Raw genomic sequence first — 27168 nt, forward strand, 5'->3', positions numbered from 1 at the left:
AAAAAAGTTCCAGTTGATTCTACATTTGGGAAACATAGACTCTAAAAGGTATTTACAAAGATTAGGTTACTACATACTTTGTAGAGGTTGACACCTCCCTGATTTCTGAGTTGGCTGGAATGTGTGGGGGTAGGGAGAGTGGAAGATGAGAGCTTGTTAAGGGGTTTAGGGTCAAGAGCTTTCAGAAAGCGGCCGTGACAGACTCACATCCGTGTGTAGGCAACTGCAGATAACATTACAGCACTACTGTTGGTGAACTTTGGGAAAAGCACAAACAAATGGGGTATGTGCCCAAAGACTTTAGATTGGCAAACACCCTAGTTTTCACACAGGGTAAGAGGACAGAGCACAGAGATTACAGAACAGGAGTCTGAACTTGATCCTTGCCAAACACTTGGAGAGATGATTAAGCAGATGAGTTCTGGGCATTTACACTTGAATTCAGTGATCATTGGGAACCCCCAAAGATTCGTTAAGAAAAAAATATGAGGGCCTCATCTAATTTACCAGGGTTTTACCTTTAGTAAATTCAAGAGGACTTGCAGATGGAGTGAATTTTTATTTTGAAAAAAATATTTTATGGTCTCCTAAGGGAAAGCATTTTTAAGTGGATACTGAGCTTGTCTTCCTACCAAACGAAAATAGGTTAGTGACTCTGTCAGCCAGGAAGGAAGTCCCTGGTGTTATTTTAGTCCTTGTCCTATTCAATCTCTTGTTTGTTTGATTGTTTTTTAAATTCATGACTCAGGTGCAAGCATAGAGAAGCTTATTGAGTGTGTAGGTAACATTTGGAAAGCATAACTAACACCATAGAAGATGAATCAAAATTCAGAACTATCCAACAGCTTTGAATGCTAATTTGAAATCTGCAAGACAAAATGTTAGCAGGATAAATCTGGAATCTAGTGTTTAGGTTAAAACAAAAATAAAGCAGTGCAAATAGGAGACCTAACTTGCTGTTTATTTGTGTGAAAAAAATGAGTTAGTTGACCACATTCTTAATATCAGTGATATATAGCTGACAAAAATCCAAGCAATGTTATTGATGCAGTATAATACTACTAATAACCACCAGTATTGCACACTTACTCTGTTAAACACTTTACATAAATTAACTAGTTTCATCCCCCTAACAGCCCCATGAGGTACATTTTGCATATGAAGAAACAAAGCCTCAGAGAGAACAAGTAACCTGTTCAGTCTTGGAATTAGTGATTTGCAAAACAAGGTTTAAAACTCAGATGTGTCTGACTCTGTGGTCTCGATAAGGGTTCAGATCAGAAAAGGCGATATATAAACAGTGTCTTCTGTGTGGTAAGAACACATCTAGAGTGATGTTAGTTCTAGGATCCCATTTCGAGAAGGACATTGTCTGCAAAGTAGCTGTCCAAAAGAGAGCAGCTTGCTTGTGGAGCAGTGGCAAGTTCTGATCTGCTACCAAAGAGACTTGGAAATGCCAGTGTTCAGTGCTGCGGACACCCAGGCAGGGACCTGGAAGTCATCATCCAGCATAATGCCATTATGGCAAAAGAAAGATGTTGTTGGCTTCATGAGATTAAATGGCACCATCAAGTGAAATATCAAAGTAGGCCAGATTTATTCATTGTAAGTGCACTGCTTCCTCACTAGAGCTGTCCAGCAAAGAGACAGTCTGCCTTGCAGGGAGGTGTGAGTTCTCTGTTCCTATTCAAGCAGAGACTAGATAGCTGTCAGTAAAGGATGCTAGAGAGATTTCTGCTTTAGACAGGATATTGGACAAAATTACACCCGGAAGCATGTCTAGTTCCAAGATTCCACACCCAGTTTCTGGATTCTGGGTGGTGCCTGTATTTCAGAACTGCAAGAGACACAGCATCCAGCCCAGAAGAAATCACCTCAGGAACCAAAGTGCAGGTCAGGTGTGTCCCTGGAGGAGGGAGACAGACTGGCAATTTTGGCTCCCTCTTCTGGAGGGTAACCAGAGCATTAGTCACTGAGAAGAGTAAGTGAAGTCTTATTGGGAGAGGAGGAAAGTCTCCTTGGTACAAAAGGCGGCTGAGTTTACAGTGGGGGCTTATTAAATGTCAAATAAATTTTATGAGCTAGATTCACCCATGTGTCTGCTGCTGGCTGTAAGCCAGAGACTCAAGAAACCATGTTAACTCTTTTGGTCCTGAGATCATCAGCTCCTGCCCTTGGCTTCCCAACAGGTCCTCAGTGACCCAGAATCAGTGGGCCTTGCTGGGAAGGACCAGCCTGTCCCCATCGTTGATACCCACAAAGCAGAGAGATGTTAAACTTTTTTTCTGAAACACTTTCTTCAAGAGGAAGCAGCTATGGTCTACTTTCCTTCTTTGGGAGATAGATGTTCAGCAATAACTGGTTTTTGGGGCAGATCCCAAAAATGTGGTAAAACCCCCAAACACAAAGTGTCAGGAAGGTCCTCCTCCCACCCACTGCTTTTCCAGCCTGCGTTGTCTGCCCTGAGGTTCCTGTCCTGGGTTCTTCCTCAAGCACTGGCTGGGCACCCACGACCCCTGCTCTCATGGAAAAAGACAACCACCCGTTGTCCTGGTCTTAGCCCTCAGAGGTCGGTGGGGCAAACTATTTCTAGTGCTCTTCAGCCTTCACTAGTTGGTTTACTCCAAGAAACTGCCCAGTCTTCAGCCTTTCAGCTACCACCCATGTGCCTCCCAAACCCACAACTCCAGCTCCACTTTTCTGACTCTGTTTTCAGTCCGAGTTTTCTGACCAGCTTCTAAGCACCTGCATATTTCATTTGTACATCCAAAGTCTAGAAACACATGTGCCAGCACCTTTTTCAATAGGATTTCTTTCCAAAAGCCCTTCACCTGGTTAATAGTGCCATGTGATTCTAGAAGTCTTGGCATTGACTTGGATTCATCTTGTCCCTCCCTAATTCCCCATGTCTGACTGCTCATCAACTGCAACCACTTCTTCCTTTGAAATTTGTCTTGTCTCTTCTGCTGTTCTTGTTGCAGCACTCCAGTTGAAAACTGTTATCTTACACCTGAATTAGTATTACATAACAACCTCATAGCTATTTTTCCAACCTCCAGCCCCTTCCCCACAGCACTACATGCAAATGCTGCAGCTTACCAGCAAAATGAGCCCCCCAATGCCCCACTTTCAGTACATCCGTCCCCTGCTGATGGAACCATTGTCAGCTCTGTGTGTCCCATGACATCAATCCTAATGCTTCTATTTGGTAACCAAGGCCTTCCCATGCTTCTGACTATCACTGATTCCCTCCACATTCAAGCTGGTATCACTCTCCCCACTCATGCACTGCCAGGCCTCTGTTAGCTGCGGCTCACGACACTCCAGGCTCCTCTTTTTCCAGTGTAATATGATGGGCACTTGTCCTTTCAGGCTCAAGCCAAGTTCTGATGTTTTCAGGATTCTGACCCTGAAGACTGGCACCCATAGCCTCTGCCTTTTCTGGTCTCTGCAGCACTTGCAACCCATTTCCAGATGTAGGCTCCTGATCCAAAACTATCCAGCACTGTTCTCCAGTTATTTCATATCTTAATTGCCTAAAGAAACTTGTGAACTTTGTTTTGCTGATAGCTTCCACACTTCTTAGCACAGTGCTGGTTTGGAGTCCTGATTAGTGTTGAGGAAAAGGGTTGATCAACATACTGAGGTGGAAGATTGGATGAAGTCCCTGTATGTAAAGATCTCCAAACACATAAAACCCCTTGTGCTTAAATATCTGGACCAATTTTAGAGGAGTCACAAAAATGACATCGTCTGCCTTGAATCCAGAATGAAGAACAAAAAGCCACACTTTCTCATTGGTCTGTTCAAACCTGCTGGGACACAAAAATATTAATGACTAAATACAGCCTAATGCACTACCTCTGAAACCATACTGTGGAATTCTAGGCATCCTCCACCAGCTGGGAAGTGCCAGGTTTGTGCTGGCACCCCTGGAGCCATGTGGGTATTCGTGATCTCCACTAAGGTGTCCACGGTACTGATTTTGTACTTCCTGAATGCACAGGAGGCCTGGATAGAAGCATTCACTCCTCTCCCTCCAGCTTTCAATCCCCAACTATCACCTACTGTTTAAAATGGCCCTTTCCAGCCCTCTTCTGCTCTTCCCTGAGACCCTGGCACCTGTAAGGGGTCTCCCCGACTTTTCAGATACACTCTACATGTCTGCGACATCCCCAGAGGCATGTCCCAGCCTTTTCACTTTTGAGAGCATCCTGATCTACTGATGCAGGGTCTCTGACAATGCTCAGAAGTTTCTTCTGCTTCAAGAACTACTCCATTCCATGCAACAAGGTTCTGGACAGTGGCTAAATCATTTCTCCCCAAACCTAATATATTTAAAGGCTTGGTTCATGTTTAAGATTTCATAATTCTCCTGAGACTATGGTCCTTTAAGGCTGTAGTTAATCTCAACTGTAGCATAAGTGAATTTTGAGGTCAAAGAACACACATGACTGTAAAGTAGATCTTTAATCAAAATTAATAAATTAAAAGAACATAAAATTAAAGATTTTTCTCTCTTTTGAGGTACTAATTATCAGCAGTTTAAATCCATACATAACATTTTTGTGCCAAAGGTATGTAACCTATGATGAAAATAATTGGAAACTATAAAATATAAATATGTTAATATTTATATTAGCAATAATGATAATATAAAACATTGTACGGATTACTATAAAATGCTTTACATTATAGGGATATATTACATCTGATGTTATTATTACTGCCACTAATAATATTTCCCCAACACTCACAAATCTGAGAACGTTTTCTGAGCCCTGTCTCCAAACGTTTGGCTGTGCCTGACTCTGTAGCTGACTTGAATTCCTTGTTCACTGTCTGATGATTCATTGCACTAAACACCATTTTCCTGATAATTAAAAACTGCTCACTGGCAAGTGGGAACAGGAACAGGCTGATGTAGGATTTATGCAGAAACACAAAATGAGCCAAAAGACAAATGACCTGTTCTGCCTAGCTGAAGGCTTTTTTTTCCCCTCATCATCTTCTAAGATTTGGAAAGGCTAGCTATACTGCAGGAGGGAGGTCTAGGAAGATGTGTCATTCTGAGATGAGGCGGATGCAGGGGGAGCCCTTACGTGCTTGGTTGAGCATGCTCAACCAAGTTACTCTCCTGATTTAGAACACAGACTGCCGCCCCTCACAGAGGAGCAACACCAAGGCCACCTTCTCAGCCCACCCTATCAGACCTTAGGGGAAAGTCATTGAGTTTGAGCCATTTGTTAGACCAATGATTCACTTTTTCAGTTTCCCTTCTTCAATGTGACAATGCTTTCCTCCATTTCAGGGGAAATGAGTACTGAGTCTAATTGTTGCATAGATGCAGCCATTAAGATGTTCTAAATTGATGTTGCATCACTACTCCAGGCAGCCTTCTTGGCTTCTGGGGAAAGGCCTCAGTGACACCAATGCCCATGGACCCAGAACAGCAGCTGTGACATCACATATATGTGTGCACACACACGCACACACATACTTCTTAATTCTACAAGCTAGCAAAGCAGCACACCTCTCTTCATCAGTAAAGTGCACCCATCTTCACAGTGCAGATTTTGTTCCATTTATGTGCACTTATTTGCACATTACTGGCCCAAAAGAATCCTGGCACCATTAAGAGATGAGCCCTTTCCCTTCTGGGAATAGCTCCTTCCTTGAACTGATTGGGGCCAATATCTGTAAAACTCATTAACTCAGAATCCTTTCCCATTCATCCTTATGTATGTCTTTACTTGCAAACCATTCATTACCGCATATTCTAGATTGTTTAATTAATTTCCATGGAAGAGTTCCTGTAGGACAGCTTAGCATACATCATTCAAAAGCCTTTGATCTAAAATAACAAGGTAGTTATTTTTGAAGTAACTAATATAACCCTAAGCGGCTTACAACCCCCACTGCCCACCCTCCGCTTGCTTCCTCTTCCTACCTCCCCAAACACTTCCTAGAACAATTTACTGATGATATAACAAGTCTATCAGTCAGTGAGTCATCACTGTACATCAGGCACTGTGCTAGGTATGTCGTCAGCAATATGTTCTTTAATCTCACAGCCACTTTGGGAGGAAGATGTTACCGCCCTCATTGGCAGAGGAGAAAACCATGCTAAGAGGTGTGTGCCGACTTGTTACATTACACAGGGCTGGTAAAAAGTTTGGGGGCCCTGACCTCACCTGTGGGTCCCAGCATCTGGGCTGTTTACCTCCTCTCACCACAGCACAGAATTTGGGAGAAGTCACAGCTTGTTAACACTGACCTGCTGTCCCTTTTGCATTCTGAATGCATCTGTTGCTGCCAGTCGCACATCAGCTGGCTTCCACCTGCGGCATCAGTGTTTCTTTGCCTGACTGCTTTCCCTGGCCCTGGAGCCTTCCCCACCCACCCGTACAACAGACCAAGCAGCCTCTGACCAGTTGTGTGGAAATATCACAGCTCCCTTGACCCCAGAGTGGGACAACTCTGAAGCATGTGCTAACCTAGACATTGCTTAGATGTGAATCTCAGGGGAATTAGGCCTGCTCAATGACCCACAGTGGTCAGTGGCTTGAGAATGCACCTCTTATAGGCTGCCTTCCTTTCCCTATCTTACTTCCCTTCTCATCTCAGGTACTTCTTGGGATCACCACACAGATAAGCCACTTACTTTCAAAAATCTTGCCTCTAGGGCTGCTTCTGGGGGAACCCAAGGTAAGACAGGGTGGCCTGGAGATGCTGACCTGGGTTCTCTATATGCTTCCAATCTGGTTTGGCTGTTCTTACTCTTCACTTGTTCTTTATAACAAATCAAAAAGGACTGGCACCCGCATCTCCGTTTTTCTCTTTGTCCACTGTTATTAAAGCAGAAGTCTTTTCCTACACACACACATCCCTCATATCCATCCTGGGGACTAGAATATTCTACATAAAGGTGAGGATCTCTCAATTTGCTTTGTCCAAATTTCAGTCTATACATTCCCAAGTCAGTGTCCTCCCAAAGCTTTCAAGGAGACTTCTAGAATGGTGTGAACAACCCTAAAACAAGTGACTGGGAATAACTCATCTTTCAGAAAAAAACTGTTCTTCTGGGCAGGACACCTGGCCCTCCTTATCTTAAAAATTAATCCCCTCAGGCCAGGCGTGGTGACTCGCACCTGTAATCCCAGCACTTTGGGAGGCCAAGGGGTGGGGGGGGGATGTGGATCATGAGGTCAGGAGTTCAAGATCAGCCTGGCCAAGATGGTGAAACCCCATTTGTACTGGAAATACAAAAAATAGCTAGGCGTGGTGGTGCATGCCTATAATCCCAGCTACTCAGGAGGCTGAGGCAGAAGAATTGCTTGAACCCGGGAGGTGAAGGTTGCAGTGAGCCGAGATCACACCACTGCACTCCAGCCTGGGCAACAGAGCAAGACTGTCTCAAAAAAAAAAAAAAAAAAAATTCCCCTCAATGGTTTGCTGTATCTTCTGTCTTCCTTTGGATTACACTCTAGTATTTCCAGTCCTTGCCTGAATTGGTGACCAAGCAACACCAGTTTAGGGGAGCTATAGAGCCATCAGAAGTTTTTTGGATGGAAAATGTCAAAACTAGAGCTGGGGCTCACCAGGGAACAAGCTGTAGTGGCGAGGGGTGGGGAACATGAAGAGGGGGGAGGTGCTAAAATGGAGCTCATGAAACCTGAGGCCTAACCTCAGCCTTGGGCCCCAGTCACTGCACCTGGAGCAGTGTGGCTTTTTTAGGCCTGCCTGCCCCTGCTGACCTGACTGTTTCTTGAATGAGACAGCACTACCTGGCAGAGAAAGCCCCTACTCCTCCCAAGGCTGTGATACCAGACCTTATCATTTGACCTTCAAAGCCCCAGCCTTTCCACCACCCACCACCATGTAAACAATTCCTGTACTTTGCTTAATGACATATCAAACGTGTTGAAAAATTACATTGTGAATGAATGCATTTGTTTCTTGGGTTCCATTTCCTTTTTTTGTTCCCTCTCCTCTACTTTTTGAATGTATTTTTTCTGCAGTGACAATTCTCTACTTTGTCCCCATGCACACCTATTTATCTTGCCACTGTATATATCAGTGACAAGGTCTATATTCCCTTATGTATTTCTCATTCACCATTTTATTTGTTTTTCATACTTCAGTGTGTCCGAAGGCATGAAGAGTCAATCACCATTTTTCTTTCATACCACCTCATTTTTTCTATGTAGACTTTGCTCTTTTCTCTATTAGTATTTTCTAAGCTTTTCTCTTCACATATTCTCTTCTGGTGTACCGTCTTGGCACTTCCATCTCCAGATTTTTCTAACAGCAATTTCTCTCTTTGTAAAAATATCCATCCTCATCCCTCTTACAGCCCTGCACCACAGCCGTCAGTTATAACCTTAACAGTGGCCTCCACTCAGGAAAGTTGTCAAGTTGATAAATATTGATATCTACCCTACCATTTTACCACCACTTTTCGGCTAATGCATTTGGTTGGCATCAATCAGCTTCCTTGCCTTCTGTGAGCGCCTGGTGTGGGAACTGGTCCCGATCTGTCACTTATAAGTAATTTGCTCCACATTTCATCAAGAGCTCAAAAAAAAGAAGAAAATATGGAGGAGAAGTAGAGGACAGAGAATCAGTCTAGAATGACCCAGAAGGAAGGGAGATGGGGAGGCCCAGCAAGAGGAGGAGAGGCAGAGAAAAGTTGCAGCCTGGTGTGTAGGAGAGCTCCTCCCAGGAATGCCCTTAGTGCTGGGGACATCAGCAGTGCTGAATGACAGCCGTGTCCTCTTTGGGATGTTAACCCTGCTTATCTCCTCCAACAAGGCTCCCCAGGGATGAAGATCTACATTGACCCCTTCACTTATGAGGATCCCAACGAAGCTGTCCGGGAGTTTGCCAAGGAGATTGATGTATCTTTTGTGAAAATTGAAGAGGTCATCGGAGCAGGTATGGCTCTTCCCTGTCTTGTTTCTGTTCTCCTGGTGTCCAAACATCTTCTTTCTGCCACCCTAGATGGTCTCTTTCAGTATGAAAAGCCCCATTAGGAGGAGAGCTTCTATCTTCTTTCTCCTCAGTAGATGAGTCTGAACTATCTGCATGTGTATCTAGGACAGAGAGAAAACATCACTTGGGATCTTTGGGGACCTTGACCGTGGTGGCCAAGCTTGTCTGCTGTTGCAGAAAAGTCAGCTGCAGTTTTATAGATTCAGAAATAACTCTGGAAATGGACCACCAAATGCAGATAAGTTACTTAGTTCAGAAGGCTTTGAAAGAAATCTACATTTTTAGTATTCCACTTACTAACAATGATATCTCAATGGCTTAAAGTCAAAATATCTTGCCATACTGTAAGTTCTCCATTTCCTATGTACATGAATTTGAAGACAGACCATGATGAGTAGAAGACAGACCACTGTTTCCAGAAGAAAGTCAACCTGTAGCCTTCTTTTTTTTGTTTGTTTTACAAAAAATCTATGGTATAGCTGGTAACAATACAAGACAAATTTCACTCTCAAGAAATGTGTGTGCCCTCATCCAACTTCCTGCACTGGAATAGAAACCCAGCCCAGTGTAAAACTCACTGCCTGAGATGCTCTCAGGAAATCATACCTAAGACTGATCTAGAATTTTCATCTTCCTTTAATGGGTTAGTAGTTGAGTCAATTTGGTAATAGACCTAGCCTTATTAATGTAAATGAGATAAAACATCTCAAAAATCACTAAAAGAAATCTCATTCCTGCATCTTATGAACCTTTTTAAAAGATATGTTAAATTTTGTTTTATTTTCTTCTACAACATTCTTCATCTTTTCTTCCTCTTCAATTCTTGTTAGCCATTGTCCAAGCTCTCTTCGCTAATATGCTGTCATTTTTTTAGGTTCCTAGATCTAGAAGTGCTTTATTCATATCATTATTGAGAAAGCCATGGAATTGCCTCTCTCAATAATATTTTAACTCAATAAAATATGTTTAGTCAAAGTCTTACAGCTACTTCATATATTATCTTTAGGGGGAATGTCACCGTCTTTCTGTTTACTGCTCTCTTAATGCACTCAGGGGTCAAAAAGCCATCTGTGAAATTGGAAGTCACATTTGAGAGTCTGCCCCCATTAGGCCGCCATCTTCCTGCTCTGGTTTCCCTCTTGAATAGCTTTGTCCTCACACTTCTTTCAGCATAAGTGTGGTGGGTGCTAGGAAATGACACACCACCTGCTCCCACCAACCCCTCAGGAGTTTCAGCTGGGTCACCAGACTCAGATCCACTTGAGTTTATGCATATTTCCCATTGACTTTTACATTAAGAATGTTGCTGAACCACGACTTTCACTTCTGTGCAGACAATTTTCTCTTCCCCTTTAGATGCTGACATATTTAAGGATCATGCCTTGGAAGGCTGGGTACCAGATAAATTGGATAAATCTTAAGGGCTCAGATTTCTCCAGTAAACATCAAAGAGTGTTGGGGAGGCGGGCTTTCAGTCCTGTACTCTGTTTGCTCGCGTTATTAATTGTTGTTATGGCTTGTGGTAATGGTGCTAGTGACTTTAATGTTGTTATTTATGTCATGTGCTTAGAGCGATGTGTTCTGGACTGTATTTCATCCCAGAGAGCACACATCAGCCCCATCCCTGCGTGCTTTTGTCAGAGGAGGAGTAAAGCGCTTTCTCACTTTATGACCCTACTGGATAGTTACAATTTGGGGTGAGTTCACCAGCTGCTGGATGCCCGTAAAAGGACAATTGATAGTTCTGCCGCATCCTTCACCTCCATTTGTGTGTAGCTTTTGCCAGTGCTGCCATGTTTGTGCATTCTGCTCAGAGAAGGTTCAGTCCTCTCCATGACTTACGTGGTACTGGGGAGAAATGATGCATTTAGTAGTTTCTATGATGCCCAGTAACATGGCATAAAGACCTCTGCCCAGTTACTCTACCCAGTTACCACTCTCTAGCAGAGACCCACCTCCTTGTAATTCAGAATATCCCAGAGCGAATCCTTGTGGATGTTAACTTGCTATGCATAACTTCATGCAATTTTAACAGAAGACACTCCTGCAGGGAACCAATTTTTCTCCAGGTCCTTTTCTCCTCTGTCATCACTCTCATTTCCCTCATACCCTGCCCCACTAAGGCTGACTCTTCAGTGCTAAAAGAGCTGGTGTGAAGGTCAAATTGTTTGAAAAGTAAGGAATTTGTTAAGGTAAGATTTATGCCGTGTAACTGGCAATGTTTCTCTTAGCCACTTGAAATACTTGAAGCAGGGGAAAACCTGGGTTGCAAAATGGCAACGAAACATGAAAAGAAGAACCAGAAGTCCTTTATTCTTCCGTTATTTTTTTCTCTCTCCCTCCCTCCTTCCTCTCTCCCTCCTCTTCTTCCCTCAGGCTTTTACTGAATACTTCTTGTATGCTAGATGTGGAGTTCCAGAGGCAAATAAACAGACTCAGAGGTCTGACAGATTTGGTGGGAAAAAATCAGGCCAGTAACAGTTAATTATTCCACACCATCCACACAGGCATGTATTATGCAAAGTGAGGGGCCAGCACAGAGCAGCATCCAGCTTGCTGTTCTGGGAGGGGCTGGGCATATCAGGAAGGCTCTGCAAAGAATGACCTTTGGCCTGAGCCTTCAAGGATAAACACTAGTAGAAAAAGTAAGTTTTTATGAGGTGTATGAGAGAATGAGATAGTGACAGAAGAGGAAAACTAAATGATTTAAGAAGGATAATGAACATGACCTTCCAGCAGTGGACATGCTATGCTGGACAGCCTGCAGTAGCTTGCAAGAGCCAATTATGCACATCTGTTTCTAGCCCCATGTTTAGCGACACCATGTTGGTAGCTTGACATCAGCCATAGTAGAAGTATTTACACCATGGGAACAGGCACGTGCTACAAATCCTGAGCCTGCCCTCTATTTGTTCTTTCTTTTCTTTTCTCTTTTCTTTTCATTTTCTTTTCTTTTGTTTTCTCTTTCTCTTTCTTTCTTTCTCTTTATTTCTTTCACTTTCTCTCTCTCTCTTCCTTTCTTTCTTCTTGACATCAATCATAGTGGGAGTATTTACACTATGGGAATTGGCAAATGCTACAAATCATGAACCCCTTCCTTCCTCCCTCCCTCTGTCCCTCCCTCCCTTCCTTCCTTTCTTCCTTCCTTCCTGGAGAGCTGGTAGTTGAACACTTATAAGCACACCCCCACCCTCCAGACTATGTAAAGTTATTTCAAAGAGATTGCAGAAGAACTATCCTGCACCTGCTAAATATAGAACCAGAGGAGAAGGCTATGTTTGTTGCAGGAGGGATTAAGTTTAGAGTTCAGAAAGATCTTTATTCATTAAACATTGTTTCTGTGCACGTGACTGGGGGTGATGCTGGAAAAATATACTCAATGCCTAACAAGTCCTGCCATGCAGGGGTTATTATCTAAAGCACAGACATTCAATGCCACTCAGTGAGAGGAAGGCAGTGACTGAGAGCTCAGATGAGGGCCCAGAGAATGTGTAGCCCTGGAGATGGGAGAGAAGGCTTGATGGCAGGAGAGGACTCAGGGAAGAGGGAACAAAGTGGCCCCTGAGGTTGTGAAGGCTTTGGATGGACTGACATTGTGTGTCACATCCTGAGAACAAGGGGAAAGAAAGTTGCTGGAGAGGGATTGCCTGTGGGTAAGTATTGAACACTAAATCTGGAGAATCAGGCAAAGATCTAGAGATCCAAAGGCTGCTGTATGAATTTTATCCCATAGAAAATAGGTTTCATAGCAGGGTGGGTGAAAGGACCAAGGTTCTAGCAAGCTGAATCCTATAAATGCTGTGCTTGGATTGGACTGGAAGAGGGGGATGGGAAAGAATGGGTAAAACCTTGGAGGTGTGAAGACGAGTTATGGGGTTTTGTTTAGATGGTACGGAGAGGCTTTGAGATGGTTGATGCTAGGATCAAGGCTGCATTTAAGTGACTAAACTTATCCAAACTGGGGTATACCCAAATGAATGTGATGAATGGAGTGACTAGTGGGCTTGGTGCCTGGAGTTGATGGGGAGTGGTAGCATGGAGGCTGTGATCAGAAATGAGGGGCATCAGGTTAAGGGAGAGTAAGGCTGCCTGACACCCAGGGTGTGGGGAGTGGCAGTTGTGCATGTGAATGAAGACCCATGGAGGAAAATTAAGAAACTGTGAAGCTGAAAAGTTGCATCAACTGCCAAAGTTTCTCCTAAAGTTGTTGCAAATGTTGATCAAAGAAATAAAAATATAACAATTGTGAGCCAGATGCGATGCCACCCAAGAAGACAATAATAAATCATTAATTATTAAGTAGTTATTTGTTTAATGTTCATCTTTCCTCACAAGGCTCAAAGTTCTATGGGAGCAAGGGAATGTATGTGTTTTGTTGGTCTGGTACCTGGCCTAGTGCATGGCACTTAAGTGCTCAATTAAATATTTGTTGTATATGGTGAATGAAAGTAGGTCCTTGGAGGTAGAACATGGCAGAGTTAAAAATCTGGAGAACTAGGTAGTGTTTGGGAAAATGAAGAGAGACTGGAGAGGTGGCATGAGATCATGAGTCATTTGATGCTCTGAAAGTGGCCCAGTGGAGTGAAGGAAAGCTGACCCTTCCTCTTCTCACTTTAGACAATGAGAGTAATTGAAGTATCTTTACAGAGGGCAGCAGGTTACCTTGGTATCTTCAGAGAATATCAGTTAATTGTTACCATGAGTCTGACTAATAGGCATCATCTCATAGGTCAACTCCAATGCATTGGTTAATTCTGGTCAGTTTGATCAGTAGACTCACCCAGAACATGAGTCAGGGCTCTACAGCTTGAATGGCACTCCTGGGTTGTGCAGTGTGAAACCTGTATAACTGTATGCAACAGCCTAAGCATGACTGTCAGTGTATGACTACGTAGGTAAAGGTGTCACCAGAAGTTGTTGGCACAAGAAGACATGCCATTTGTATTTTCATTAATAAATATGTCTCCTCTGACTCTAGCAGCTAGTGATTCAACATTTCCAGGAATGGATGATCATCTGGAAGAAGGAAGCTTGCAGTGAAAGGGCTGTGTGAGAATAGTTGGGATAAGGGAATGTGTGATATGTGTGGATGGGGATGGAGTCATCTGTGAGGCCAACAAAGGCCCGGGTTTCCTTGGGGATGATTTGGCAGAAAGGTCACTTGCAAGTTTGACAGTCCTGGGGTCATTCAGAGTGCAGATGGGCAGCATGAGGGTAGCTCCACATTGAATAGAAGTTACGGCAAGAAGCATTTCTAGGAGAAGAAATCATAGACATGTCTCCAGGAACACAGTCAAAGTAGCTAGCATCTCTTGAACACTCACTGTGTGTCTAACAATACTCTACATCTTTCACAAGCATTGTCTCATTTAACTCTCTTATTGCTCTGTGAGTTAGAGCATATGTATGTGTATGCATGTATATTTTCTTGTGACTGGTAAGGAAATCAACATTCAGAGGATAGCTTGCCGAAGGCTGTGCTGCCAGTTAAGTTTATGATAGAGCTAGAATTTAAACCCAGCTAGAGCTGATCTAGGTCTGGAGAATGTAACCCTCACATGAATGTAACCCTAGGGCTGTTGCATATAGTTACAGAGTGGCCAGCTGCCACTCTTGTTGCTGTGGAAAAGAGTGGCTCAGTATACGGAGGCATTGCTTCTGATGGCATTTTGGAATACCCATTGCTTCTGTCTAGCAGTTTGGAATACTCAAGCCTCTTTGTTGGGAATTATGATACCATCCTAGAATTCATTATTACTCTGTTGTGATGCTACAAAGACTGTCCCACATGCCCCATGGTCCTCATAGAATACGCTGGTCCTGTCTTCTGGTTTTCTTCTTCTAAGTGTAATCAGTTATCAGCGTTAAGAAGGACAACCAGTACTGAGATATTTAGCATCTTTAATTATAAGTGCTTGCTTATGAAAATAAGCTAATTACGTATAAAATATAGATGTGTGTGTGTGTGAAGATATATACACACATATGTGATATATAGGTATGCAGTTGTCTAACAACTATAAAAAGCTACAAGAAAAGAGAAAACCATTTTCCCTCACTCTCTGGATATTTGGTATTGTGAATACCATGGCTGTCAAGCAGGTTCCATCTCATGTGCCAACTCAGTGGCCTGGTAATGAGTGTCTGAGGAACTGTAATGAAAGGGTGAAGATGGTTGTGATCAACTAATAATGTCTATCCTCTGTGCGGGGTCAGGAAGTGGTGGAGTGTGTACCATGGTTCTGCTCTCCCTGGTTTAGCCATAACTCATTTATCTTGCACAGGCTAGTGTGTTAAAACTTGCTTGAAATCATGCTTTAAAACCTAGTTTAAATGTATTCTTTAAAAATTCCATTTCTGGTGTAAGCTTGAATTAGTAACTAGAAGCTCTGCTTTCCATTTTTTCCCCCCAAGGCAGTTTTTGACTTCAAAATGCTGCTTTTTTAAAAAAAGTGCAATTGTGTGTAGATTTGAGCTGTGCATAACCAGAAGCTACTGCTTGAAATACCTGCTGGCAGGTGAATGTTTCGTTTTCAAAAATTGAGAATTCTTTTCTTCTGATTTTACATACAATAGTTGAGGCATTTAATGCTGCTGAACCATTTTTTCTCTCTTCCTCATTTTGTCAAGAAAGGTAGGAAAGAGGAATTGGCAAGGAGCTGAAACTTGTAGGGAATAATTTCAGCAGCTATCTGGGAGGAAATGCATAGGAATTGGTTAAATTACCCTCAGCTGACAGCCTTGAGGGCCAGGTTCTCAAACAGATGAAGCAGGCATTAGAATCACCTGGAGGCTGCTAAAACCCAGGTCACAGGCCCCAACTACTGAGCTTCTGATGCTGTGGGTCTAGGTGGGTTTTGGGAAAGTGCATTTTCTAACAAGTTCCTAGGTGATACTGATGCTACTGGTCAAGGACCACAGTTCGAGAACCACTGCTGAGCACATTGGCCACTAGACTGACCTACAGCTGGATCTGGGTCCTAACCAAATAGATGTTTGGCTATAGGAGAGGACTCAATGTCAGACGCAAAGATGTGTACCAATCAAAGTCCAGTGGGACCAAAATTAGGCTGGCCACATTTACTGTCAGTAAAGAATCTGTGTGAAAAGAATCAACCACAACCACTCCCCAGCACAGTCGTTTCCTTTAAGCATCTGTCTTAAATATAACGTTAATTCTTGAATTGCTGGAAATATTTTCTAGGTATTATGAATTTTTCTTAAAAATGAAAACGTTATAGCCATGATTTGGAGCTCATGTAAAACGAAGCTCTTTAGAGTTCAGACGATAGCGAATCGAAGTACCACAGACATCAAGTCCTGGCCCTAATTACAGGAAAATTATCAAAAAGCAAAAATAGTTCCTTGTAGATACTATATTAAACTGAAGTCAAAGATCACAGGCGACAGCAATTTCTTAGATTATAAGTGACACAGGGTCTTGATTTCCTGTTCGTTATTAATAATAGCAATACGCCCATCGACTCCTACCTCTCTATAAGGCTGTAGGTTGTGGTGTGCTCAAGGGCCAGAAACCCAGACTTTAGCATCCTAGGCTTACCTGAAGACACCCTCCATGCTCAGGCACCTGGCAGGGAAATTTCACCATGTCCCCTGGCAAAAAGCTCTGATGTGTCTTAGATCAGTCACCATAAGTCTCAAAAGGCTGCAGAAACCTACTTTTCCTCTCTTTTCTCTTCCAGTGAGACCACCCCCCCCCCCACTCTGCACTCCCCCTCCCAACTACCTACTTCTGTTTTGTCTTTTTAAAACAGGCCTGGAGTGGTGGCTCATGCCTGTAATCCCAGCACTTTGGGAGGCTGAGGCAGGCAGATCACCTAAGGTCAGGAGTTCGAGACCAGCCTGGCCAACATGGAGAAACCCTGTCTCTACTAAAAATAAAAAAATTAGACAAGAGTGGTGGCACCCACACATTGCGCACATGTACCATAAAACCTAAAGTATAATAATAATAATAATAATAATAAAAGAAAAAAAAAAAAAAGAGTGGTGGCACAAGCCTGTAATCCCAGCTACTTGGGAGGCGGAGGCAGGAGAATCTCTTGAACATGGGAAGTGGAGGTGGCAGTGAGCCGAGATCACATCACTGTACTCCAGCCTGGGCAACAGAGCGAGACTATCTTAAAAAAAAAAAAAAATAAAGGCCAGGAGTGATGGTTCACGCCTGTAATCCCAGCATTTTGGGAGCCCGAGGTGGGCAGATCACGAGGTCAGGAGTTCAAGACCAGCCTGGCCAACATAGTGAACTACCGTCTCTACTAAAAATACAAAAACTAGCTGGGCGTGGTGGTGGGCGCCAGTAATCCCAGCTACTTGGGAGGCTGAGGCAGGAGAATTGCTTGAACCCAGAAGGCCGAGATTGCAGTGAGTCGAGATCACGCCACTGCAATCCAGCCTGGGCGACATAGCAAGACTCTGTCTCAAAAAAAAAAATAGAATAATAAATAAATAACCACCCACAAGTGTTTCAAACAGTTTGTAGTTTACAAAGCACTTTCTCCTAGACTTCTCTCAACACCCTGTTAGTAAGGCAAGACAGTTGGTCACTTCTTTTTATTGTATAACAAGGAGAAAGCTAAGTTCTGGAGAAATGAAGGGCCGCCAACATCCAGTGTCTCAGGTGTGGTTTGTGTGTAGACATGGAACTTCTTCCTCAACTCACTACCGATTTTCCTCCCAACTGTACTCAGGGGCCTACTTAATTACAGGGGCGAACATAATCTCCTAGTGAGGATTAGATATTAAGTGACATCCTTTGCAGTTGGTGCTTTGAAAACCTCCTGGCTTCGAGAATATGAAGACATTTCTTTGCCAGACAGGAAAGGAGTTCTTTTTACAGAATTTCCATTCTTTAAGTCACTGCAGAGCAGATTTCTGAGAGCAGTGACACCATGACCACGAAGGTAACCAACCACAAAGTCCACCATGCCCTATCCAAAGAAGGCATGTTTATATTTTATAATTTTTAAAAACCGTATGATGAGTTTTTAGACTTGAAGACCAGTCATAAAGATTAAAAATTAAATAACATTTCCCAATTAGGAAAGTAGTTTGAGTCATACTGTCCTATACATCTTCATTGATTTCTTCCTTCCTTCTTTTCTTCTTTCTCTCCTCTCACATCTATAAAATCCATATTATGTGCCAGGCCCTGTGCTGTATGAGGCACCCTATATGTGTGCTTTGCTTTCAAAAGTATTCAGAAGTACAGAGAGAAATTTCAGGTACGCCATGGCTTTTGGCAGTTCACTAATTCATTTGAAAAGTGCTTGGATGGTTTAAGCCTATGGTTTTCAGCCTGAGCGGCATGTCAGTATCACTGGGCAGCCAGGCCTGGCTTCATGGACCTGCGACTGGTGCATTTTCACAGGGCCCAATGTTCAGAAGGACCTGCACTTAGTTTAATGCTCTGCTGTTACAGTATTGAAATTCTCAATAATTTTTGAACAAGGAGTCCTGCACTTTTACTTTGCACCATGCTCTGCAAATTATGTAACCAATCCTTTGGGCAGCTTTTAAATATGTCAATGTGCAGGCTGTATCCAGACCAATTCATCAGAATCTCTGAAGTGAGGCCCAGGCCTCTGGACTCTGTAAGTCTCTTCAGGTGATTCCAGTGGGCAGCCAACTTTGAGAACCACTGAGGTAGAACAGAAGTTCTCAACTGGAGTCTTTTTGTGTGTTGTGGGGGACATCAGATTCACTTGGAGCACTTTTCCAAACTCCACACACTGATAGGTAGAAACTGATAAATACACTGATTTCCAAATATTCTGATGCCACCCACCTCCCAGGCAGGAGGCTTACATGAAAGACATCTGCCTGTTAAACAGTATCACTTCTTTTGTTCTCACCTGGATATTGAGTTGCTATGACAGTCACTATATATGACTTGTTTGGACCTGCACATTTGGGGCATGATGGTCCCTGAACTATAACTTCATATCTATGTAGCTTTATTCTCCATGGCCCTGCTAACTGAAACATAGCTATCTAGAGGCAGTATGGCAGGAAAAGATGGGTATGGACCACAACCCTGGCCGTAACTCCCAGGTGTGTGATTGGGACATGTTTTCCTTGTGCCTCAGTTTCCTTATTATTTAAATGGCCATAGTAATACCTACCTCACAGGAGTGTTGTGAAGATTGAATAAGTCACACGAAGTGCCTAGCACAGTTCCTGGCACATAGTAGGTGGTTAATAAATACATATTTGTGTACTGTCTCCTCCACAAAGAAATATTAACACACCTTTACCCTCAACTATCAACTCTGGCTTTTTTCTAAAAGAAAATAGAGCCCATTATTATGGCAACAAGGAAGAAATACTAACCAATATTCTTCCATTAGTATACTTATCAAATATGTAATTTGTGTTCATTCAGCTCATAGTTTTATATATATATATATAGCATATATATGCTATGTATCTAGATGCATACATATATGCTACATATATACATGCATACATATATCTAGACACATATATACATACATCCACATATATACACACATACATATATACACACACATATGTGACAGGTCTGTATTGTCTAGTACTTTTCTTTAAATTTTACTCATTTTAATTACTAAATAAGATAAGCTATTGTAGTGTTCATCTATAGAAGATGATGCTGCAGTAAATATATTTTTAACATACAAATTCAAATAGTGGTACTTCTATTTCTGGATAAAGCAGAGATAAGAATCTTCAGCAGTTTGTAACCCAAGAGTGAGCAAGGCAAAAGCCAAACATATAATAATAAATATGATACAACAGCTTTTACTGGCATGTCTGCTATGTGCCAAGCACCACAGTGGAGTGGATGTGCAAGCTACAAACATGAATGAGACTTGGTCTGACCTCCAGCAGTTCACCAAAAGAGTATATGATTCAATGTGAAAACCAGTGTTGCAGCCAGGTGCAGTGGTGCACACCTGTGGTCCCATCTATTCAGGAGGCTGAGGCAAGATGATCGCTTAGCCCAGGAGCTCGAGTATAGCATGAGCAACATAGTGAGACCCTGTCTCAAAAAAAAAAAACAACAAAAAAGAGGAGTGGAAGGAAGGAAGGGAGGGAGGGAGGGAGGGAGAAAAAGGGAGGAAGGATGGAAGGAAGGAAAAAGAACAGCCCCCCAAAACACATAGTGTTGTAAATGATATTTATCTGAGTATTAGGTCCATGTTGAAATCTTCCTAATGGTGCTTAACCAGCCTCTACTCCATCCAGCCCCAGGTTCTATCAAGTTCTGTTGACTCTGGAGCAGTTTTGCATAACAGTCCTTTCACACAGGTTCCTTCCAATCTTTTTTGCAGCAAGAAAACAAAAGGAACTCCCAAATGAATCACAGGAGCAATGTTAACTTGTCTTTCTAATATGGCAAGTAATTTATCTGATTGCTCAGTTTGCTCCATCATTTTCTTCCAGAAGTGGAGAGAGAGAAAGTTTTCCCAGCAGAAAGCCATGTTTCTCCTGCTGCACTTACAAGTAGACACTTAACTGCTTCACATGAAAGAATTGGAAGTAACCAAGCCAAGTTAAATTATAAAATAACTTTTGAAAGCATGTTAAACAGGATTCAACAGATTTTTTTTTTTAGGCAGCTATGAAATAGTGTCACCATAATTGTTTCTACTCTTGGTGACTTTACTGTGAAAATGTTTCAACGCTGTGGCATGCATGGAGGTGTGCAGCTCGTGCCTGTTTGGAGAAATAACTTGCTATTCAGCTGCCAAAAGTGCAGTTAGCTGACAGCCTCCAGCTGCAGCACCTTCAGGGTCGGCCGGCTGTCCTGCAGAGGCCCAGCTCTTCCCAGCAGCCCCCAGCCAGTGACTGAGCATGGCAGGGATGTGAGGGCTGGGCTGCTTCTGCAATGGGAACTCTGCTCTGGCTCTCCCTTTTGGGTTAGCTGGGATTTCATCAGGTCTGCATGGTGATCTTGGGCTGTCTCCGCCCAATCCTGCTTCCTCTCACTTTTGTCTTTCACAAGTGAACCTCTTCCCTTCCTAACTCCTCAGTGTCTGTTTTCTGGGGCACCCAATAAACACAAATACTCTCCCAGCAGTGTAGGAACATAAACAGTATAGATCTTATTCAGAGGGCCAAAGTACCTGAACATGTCTCCTATCCCCTGAATGTTCTTGCACCAGTATCCGCTAAAAATGAATCATGATCCTGCCAAAGTGAAACTGACCATTTCATTTCAATTATTCAGCTGGCACACAATGGAAAAATTAAGTGTGGAGAGAAACAAACTCACATATATTCTGAAATTCTACTTTAGTTACCCAAACTATTTCTAAGTACCAAGGTAAGGAATGTACTTTAGTAATCCTTTCGTGTTTGCCATGAACTGCTTACAGCCAAAACAATATAGTTACAATGAGAGAAGACTGTTTTAATTTCCGCCACTTTAATCACAATTCCACTTGGAGCACCACTGTTCTCCATTAGATGACTTCCCTCTTGGGTCCACAGACTGAGAAGGAAGAGGATATTAATGGCATTTTTGCTGTTACAGGGGAGTTTGGAGAAGTGTACAAGGGGCGTTTGAAACTGCCAGGCAAGAGGGAAATCTACGTGGCCATCAAGACCCTGAAGGCAGGGTACTCAGAGAAGCAGCGTCGGGACTTTCTGAGTGAGGCGAGCATCATGGGCCAGTTCGACCATCCCAACATCATTCGCCTGGAGGGTGTGGTCACCAAGAGTCGGCCTGTCATGATCATCACAGAGTTCATGGAGAACGGTGCATTGGATTCTTTCCTCAGGGTAAGAGCAACTCAGGGGTTTGATGACATACTTGGATGCAGGCGAATGATGGCTGGGGAGAGGGGTTCCATGAGCACAACCTACCATTCAGGAATCGCCTGATCCAGTGTGAATGGGCGATGGAGATGTTAGCAGAGATTTGTTGCTAAAAGAAGAGAACAAAACAGGGCTTGTGGGATCCTCAGGAGGAGGATGGCATGGAGTAGGGCGTTGACAAATGCTTGTTGGATGACTAAAATGAATAGAGAGGGGCGAAGAATGGCCATTGGCATCTGCATGAATCACAGAGATTGAAGAGACTTTTGGCTGCTGCATAGCGCTGTGTGATTCATGCAGACATCCGTGGCCGTCTCTGCCTTTCACCAGCACAGCCACCCTCCCAGACTGCTCTCTGCATTTACAGGTTCAGAAGTAAAACAGGTTGCCATTTTCTGATGTCTGGGCCACCTGCCCTCTGAGGAGGCACTTCTGAGTGGGGAAGGGAAGACTGCGTCCCAAGCATCCACGGGTATTTCTGTGGTTGGTGAAGATTCCCAACCAACTTGCAGCAGAAGTGGGGAGTTGCTGAAGGCCTTTGGCTGGGAGACCTATAAAAGATCCTTGTCAGAATATGCCCAGAGTAGAGCCAGGCCCACAATGAAACCGTTTCCATTTCTGTAGGATATCACTGAGCACCTAGAGGAAGGGTGAATGAGAATGGCCATGATGCTGATGTCTGGAGAGTGGAAGCTGATAGCTTCAGCCAGGAAGCAGAAGCTGAGAGCAGAGGGTCCAGTGGGCAGCAACAAAGAATGGGCAGAGCCTTCTGAACAACGACTTCAGGGTGATAGCCAGTAGCTGGCTACACACATTACCAAAGCAACCAAACAATAGCTGTGGCTGCAGATTAAAGGGTCAGTCATTGAAACATTGCTGGGATCACTGCTCTGGCCAGGCCCTATTCTGGATGCTGTGCCTATAGAGATAAAGGAAACCTTGCTCTAATGCTACATAACAAATCACCCCCAAGACCTCAGTGGCTTAGCACAACAACAATTTATTTTGCTCATGAATCTGCAATTTGGGCAAGGTTTGGGAGGGACACCTCTGATCCATGTGGAGTCAGTTGCAGTAGCTCAAGGGCTGAGGCTTACAATTGTCTGAAGCCTCCTTCATTCATATATTAGGTGGTCAATGCTGAGTGTCAGCTGCCATCTTTCTAGGTAGCCTGCTTGGACTTCCTTAGAGCAAGCTGGGTCTCAAGAAAAAGCATCCCAAGAGAAGAACGGGGAATCTGTATTACTTTTGTGACCCAGCCTAGGAAGCCACATAGTATCACTTCCAACATAGTGACAGGCCCACATACAAGAGGAGAAAACAGGCCCCACATTTTGATGAAGGGACATCAACTCAATGTCTTCTTACACATGATATATGGGAGATCTTGTTGTGTTCATCTTAGAGAGTATAACCTGCCATCAATGTAGTCCCTACTCCTGCTAGTACCCAAAGCTTCTAGCAATCATTTCCTATCTTATACTTTTTTTTCCCCATAAGTTAAGTACAGATGTAGTAATTGAAGAAGTTCTCAAATCTTCCTGGAGAATCTAGGGAAGGCTTCAAAGAGGAGGAAGAATTTATCTGAGATTTGAGAATGAGGAATTTGCCAGACAAGCGAGAAGCAGGTAGGTAGGCTGATGGAACAGCGAAACAGTGTATATGAAGGCCAAAGTAAGCGTGGACCTATTTGGTAATTTATCAGCTGCTGCATGGTAGCTCCAGCACTCAGAAACAGAGCTTAGGGGCTGTAGTGTGGAAGGGTAGCTGGGGGACTTGTCTAGAAGCACACTACTGAAGCTACCTTTGTACAACAGGAACATGCTTTTTGCCCAGTCTGGGTCACTAGGCAGTAGTGGCTTTTGTTTTTCTAGGGGTGCAGGGGTGGAGAACAACTGATGTAGATTACTGAGCCCATGTACTTTCCCTAGGACAGCCTCCTTGAGGGTATGGGGTTATGCTTTGTATTTGGAAACTCCAATACCTAACACAGTGCACACCTGGTAAATTCTAGTTGACTAAAAAATTATTTCTCAAACAAAAATGCTAGGGAGTGGCATGAGAGCTCTAGTCATCCTGTGTGTACATTATCTCTCACTGTCCTTGCTGCCACACCTCTCATGTCAGTGCAATCATTGTCTATGCTTTCCTGGGGACATTCATTTATGATCAGAGATCTCATGAAGACAGTTAATAAACAAAGTTGAATGAAGTTGAGTTGAATAAACAATGTTGAACAAACTTGAATAAAAGGCAATGTGAGAAGGAAAAGCGTTTTCTGGAACCACTGTCAAGACCCTTTTGGGAGTCATTTATTTCCTACCAGTCACCTGATTGGACTTCAGAGAGAGTCACTGCTTGATTTGGGGACTGTGATCACACTCCCCCGCTGGAGTGTGCAGGGGAACAGGGAGATTCATTCTCAGGAGCCTGCAGAAAATCAAAACCCCACACTGCTGCTCTTCCTAGGGCCTGTTTTCATTTGGGGCCCAGGTCATGGAGGCGTGTTGGACACCAGCATTTCTCATGTTGATGAGCTGAGCTTGCAGGGGAAGAAAACCTGGGGGCAAGAGAGGAGCACAGGAAAACAGAGGAGCAGGCATGGTAAGAAAGGCGTGGTGGGAGCAGGCAGTGCCAGGAGGAGAGGGGGAAATGAAGCGTCTCTGACTCCTCACACTGCACGGAGGCAGGTAATCTATAAATCTAATTTCAGCCTTACTACCAAACCCTGGAGCATAGCAACATTAATTGATGTATCTGCTGCTTGATAAAATCGAAAAATAGGTCATCAGTTCAGTTCTACAGGGTCCATCTTCTGGGAAGTAGGATAATTTTAGGATCACTACTCAGAGAAGAAAGGAAAAGGATTAGTCTTCAATTTCTGGAACTGTTTCCTCCCCTCCAACTTCTCCTTTCCCACTGGTCATAGCGTCTTTGGAGAGTGGCTACAGTTCTAGCCCTGAATCAGCATCTGAGAGATACCATTATGCGTCAACCACACATTCAGTAGATGGTTCATTATTATCAATTTTCTAAAAATTATTGTGCCATGGATTATATAGCATACAAATCCATAATTAAATTTCTCCTTCTTGACACTCAAATTCAATGGATTCAACCTGGTGGCTCTTCCCTAATATTAGAAACAATTCCTGAAGCTGTGGCCAGTATATCCCGTGGTTTAGTTAACATGGTTCTTGACATGCTCCATAAGGCCTTCTTGCCTAAAGCTTGGCTTTGTGGTTGCTGCTGGTTCTTTCACAGATAATCATAACTGGAAGACTCTTGAAAGTCACTGAGTAATGTCAAATGGGGACATTTCTCATCAGAGAAGCTCATTCATGGGCTGCAGCTAGAAGATAGCAACCCAGAAATCAGGAAGAGAACACCAGATTGGAAGTCCTGAGACCAAGGTTCTGCTTTGGCTTCTGCTGTGAGTCACCCTGTGTCCTGGAGCAAATCTGTTAACTCAATTTTCCAATTTATAAACTAAAGGCATTGAGCTAGATGAGCTTGAAAGGTCCCTTTCAGTTAGAAAAAAAATCTATGATTCATTTTCTTCAAACAAATCAAATAAGAGTTTCATTTCCTGAAGTGGATTCGTCAATGAAAGTTGAAATACCTAAATCCTTCCTGTCTAATATAAGGGCCAGCAAGTGGCTTCGGTGCATTTGCAGAAAAGCAATTTCAGCAGAAAGCACTTCATGAAGGGAGGAAAGTTTAAATCACCTCACCTAGACCTGTATTTCTTCTCTGTACTATGTTTTTACTATGTGTTCAGCATGGAGCCAGGTTCTTTCCCAAAGTCACCAAGAAATAAGTTAGTTTTTTTTTTTTTTTTTTTTTGTCTTGTTCATCTTTGAATGCTGCTGTTCATATCTCTGGAAGTTCTTTTTGGAGAATTATACCAATCAACTGAGCATGTAACAGTTAAACATGGCAGAAAAATCTCAATATGTTTTTGTCTTTAAATTTCACCAAGGTTACGAATTCAGCAGACATGACCCTACCTATCTTCATATGTGGTTCTCTTGAAGATTCTAAAGAAAATGTATTGCTCATTGCAGAGTCAGCATATTCCAATGGCAAAAGCACAGGACAGGAGTTAGAAGACCCAGATAAGAGTAGCGTGACTAATCCATCATGGTTCTTCTCCCTGCAAAGCTTATGCACAGCCTTTTTCTCCACACAGCATTTGAGGCCACCATTACCAGTTGATCAGAGATGGTCTGTCAGTGGAGAAGTGATTTACCATTCTGAACTTTGATTACTGTTATAACTCAAACCCACACCGTGATTTAAGGCTGATCACATACATTTTCTGGACCTCCTCTATCTTGTCTGTGAAAACAATATAATATTGCCTGTCTTGCCTACTACACAGGACCAGTTTTAAGGATCTAAACATATTCTGTAAGTATTATGTGCCATTCAAAAGTCAAGTGATGGATGCTACCAACATTTGTGACTAATTGATCCAAAGTTTAGGCCTGCATCATTAGGTCCCAACCATCTACTACAATTACAGATGCCTATCTGTTACCTGCTGAGCTCAGCATGTGCGGAGTAGTGGGCTCCCCAAGGACAATGATCCCAGGATGTTTCCCACACACACCCAGGAAGCCATGAAAACCCAGAGTTCTGGTCCCAGGTGTCCTCAGTCTCTCTCACCACACTTATCTGAGGTACAGGGGAACTGACTTGTGAGCCATTACTTAGGCTCTGCTGATGTTAGCAGGGATCATTGCTACCACCTTAGGGTACACAAGGCACTGAGCTAGGGCCTTTCATATGTGTTATTTCATTTAGTCTCACCAGAACCCTATGACACTATGTTCTTATTTTATAGATGTGGAAATAAGGTTATTTAACCTGCTCTGGAGGTTAAATAACTTGCCCAAGCCCACACAACCACTAAGCTTCAGAGCCTGGATCCAAATCAGGTCTGCTGGCTCCAAAGCCTGGACCTTTAATCATTTCTTGGTCTTTTTTGACTCCAGAAACTATAAAATTTATATTCTAAATTTTAAAACAAATCAGATAATAAAGAAGTTCTAAGAAGACTTAAATGACTTAAAGCAAAAATGTAGACACATTGCTGCATGCACTTTCAACATTACTGTCCTTAAAGTTGTTTAAGCCACCCCAGGGCTCTCCCCAAATGCCATCTTTTTTAGGGAGACATTCTGTATGTGTAGACACTGTTGCCTACACTTACAGAGAGGAAATAATAGACTGAATTGAAAAAATACAATCCATGTGACTTGTGGCTGAGATACACCTCTGTAATATATAAAAATTGCATGACAACTTTCTGAAGAGGCAAATCCCCAGAGACCTACTTGGAGA

At 43.0% G+C, this 27168-nt stretch overlaps 1 protein-coding gene across 1 annotated transcript in view; it reads left to right on the forward strand.

Annotated features, from left to right (window-relative positions):
* The window catches only part of EPHB1 (EPH receptor B1), a 446620-nt gene that overhangs the window by 364475 nt on the left and 54977 nt on the right, over positions 1-27168 (forward strand). The window contains exons 10-11 of the mRNA XM_054482445.1: positions 8815-8937; positions 21536-21783. Of these exons, the coding sequence (XP_054338420.1) occupies positions 8815-8937; positions 21536-21783 (371 nt within the window). The remainder of the gene's footprint in view (positions 1-8814; positions 8938-21535; positions 21784-27168) is intronic.

The sequence above is a fragment of the Pongo pygmaeus genome, chromosome 2 (assembly GCF_028885625.2).
Source record: "Pongo pygmaeus isolate AG05252 chromosome 2, NHGRI_mPonPyg2-v2.0_pri, whole genome shotgun sequence".
Lineage (NCBI taxonomy): Eukaryota > Metazoa > Chordata > Mammalia > Primates > Hominidae > Pongo > Pongo pygmaeus.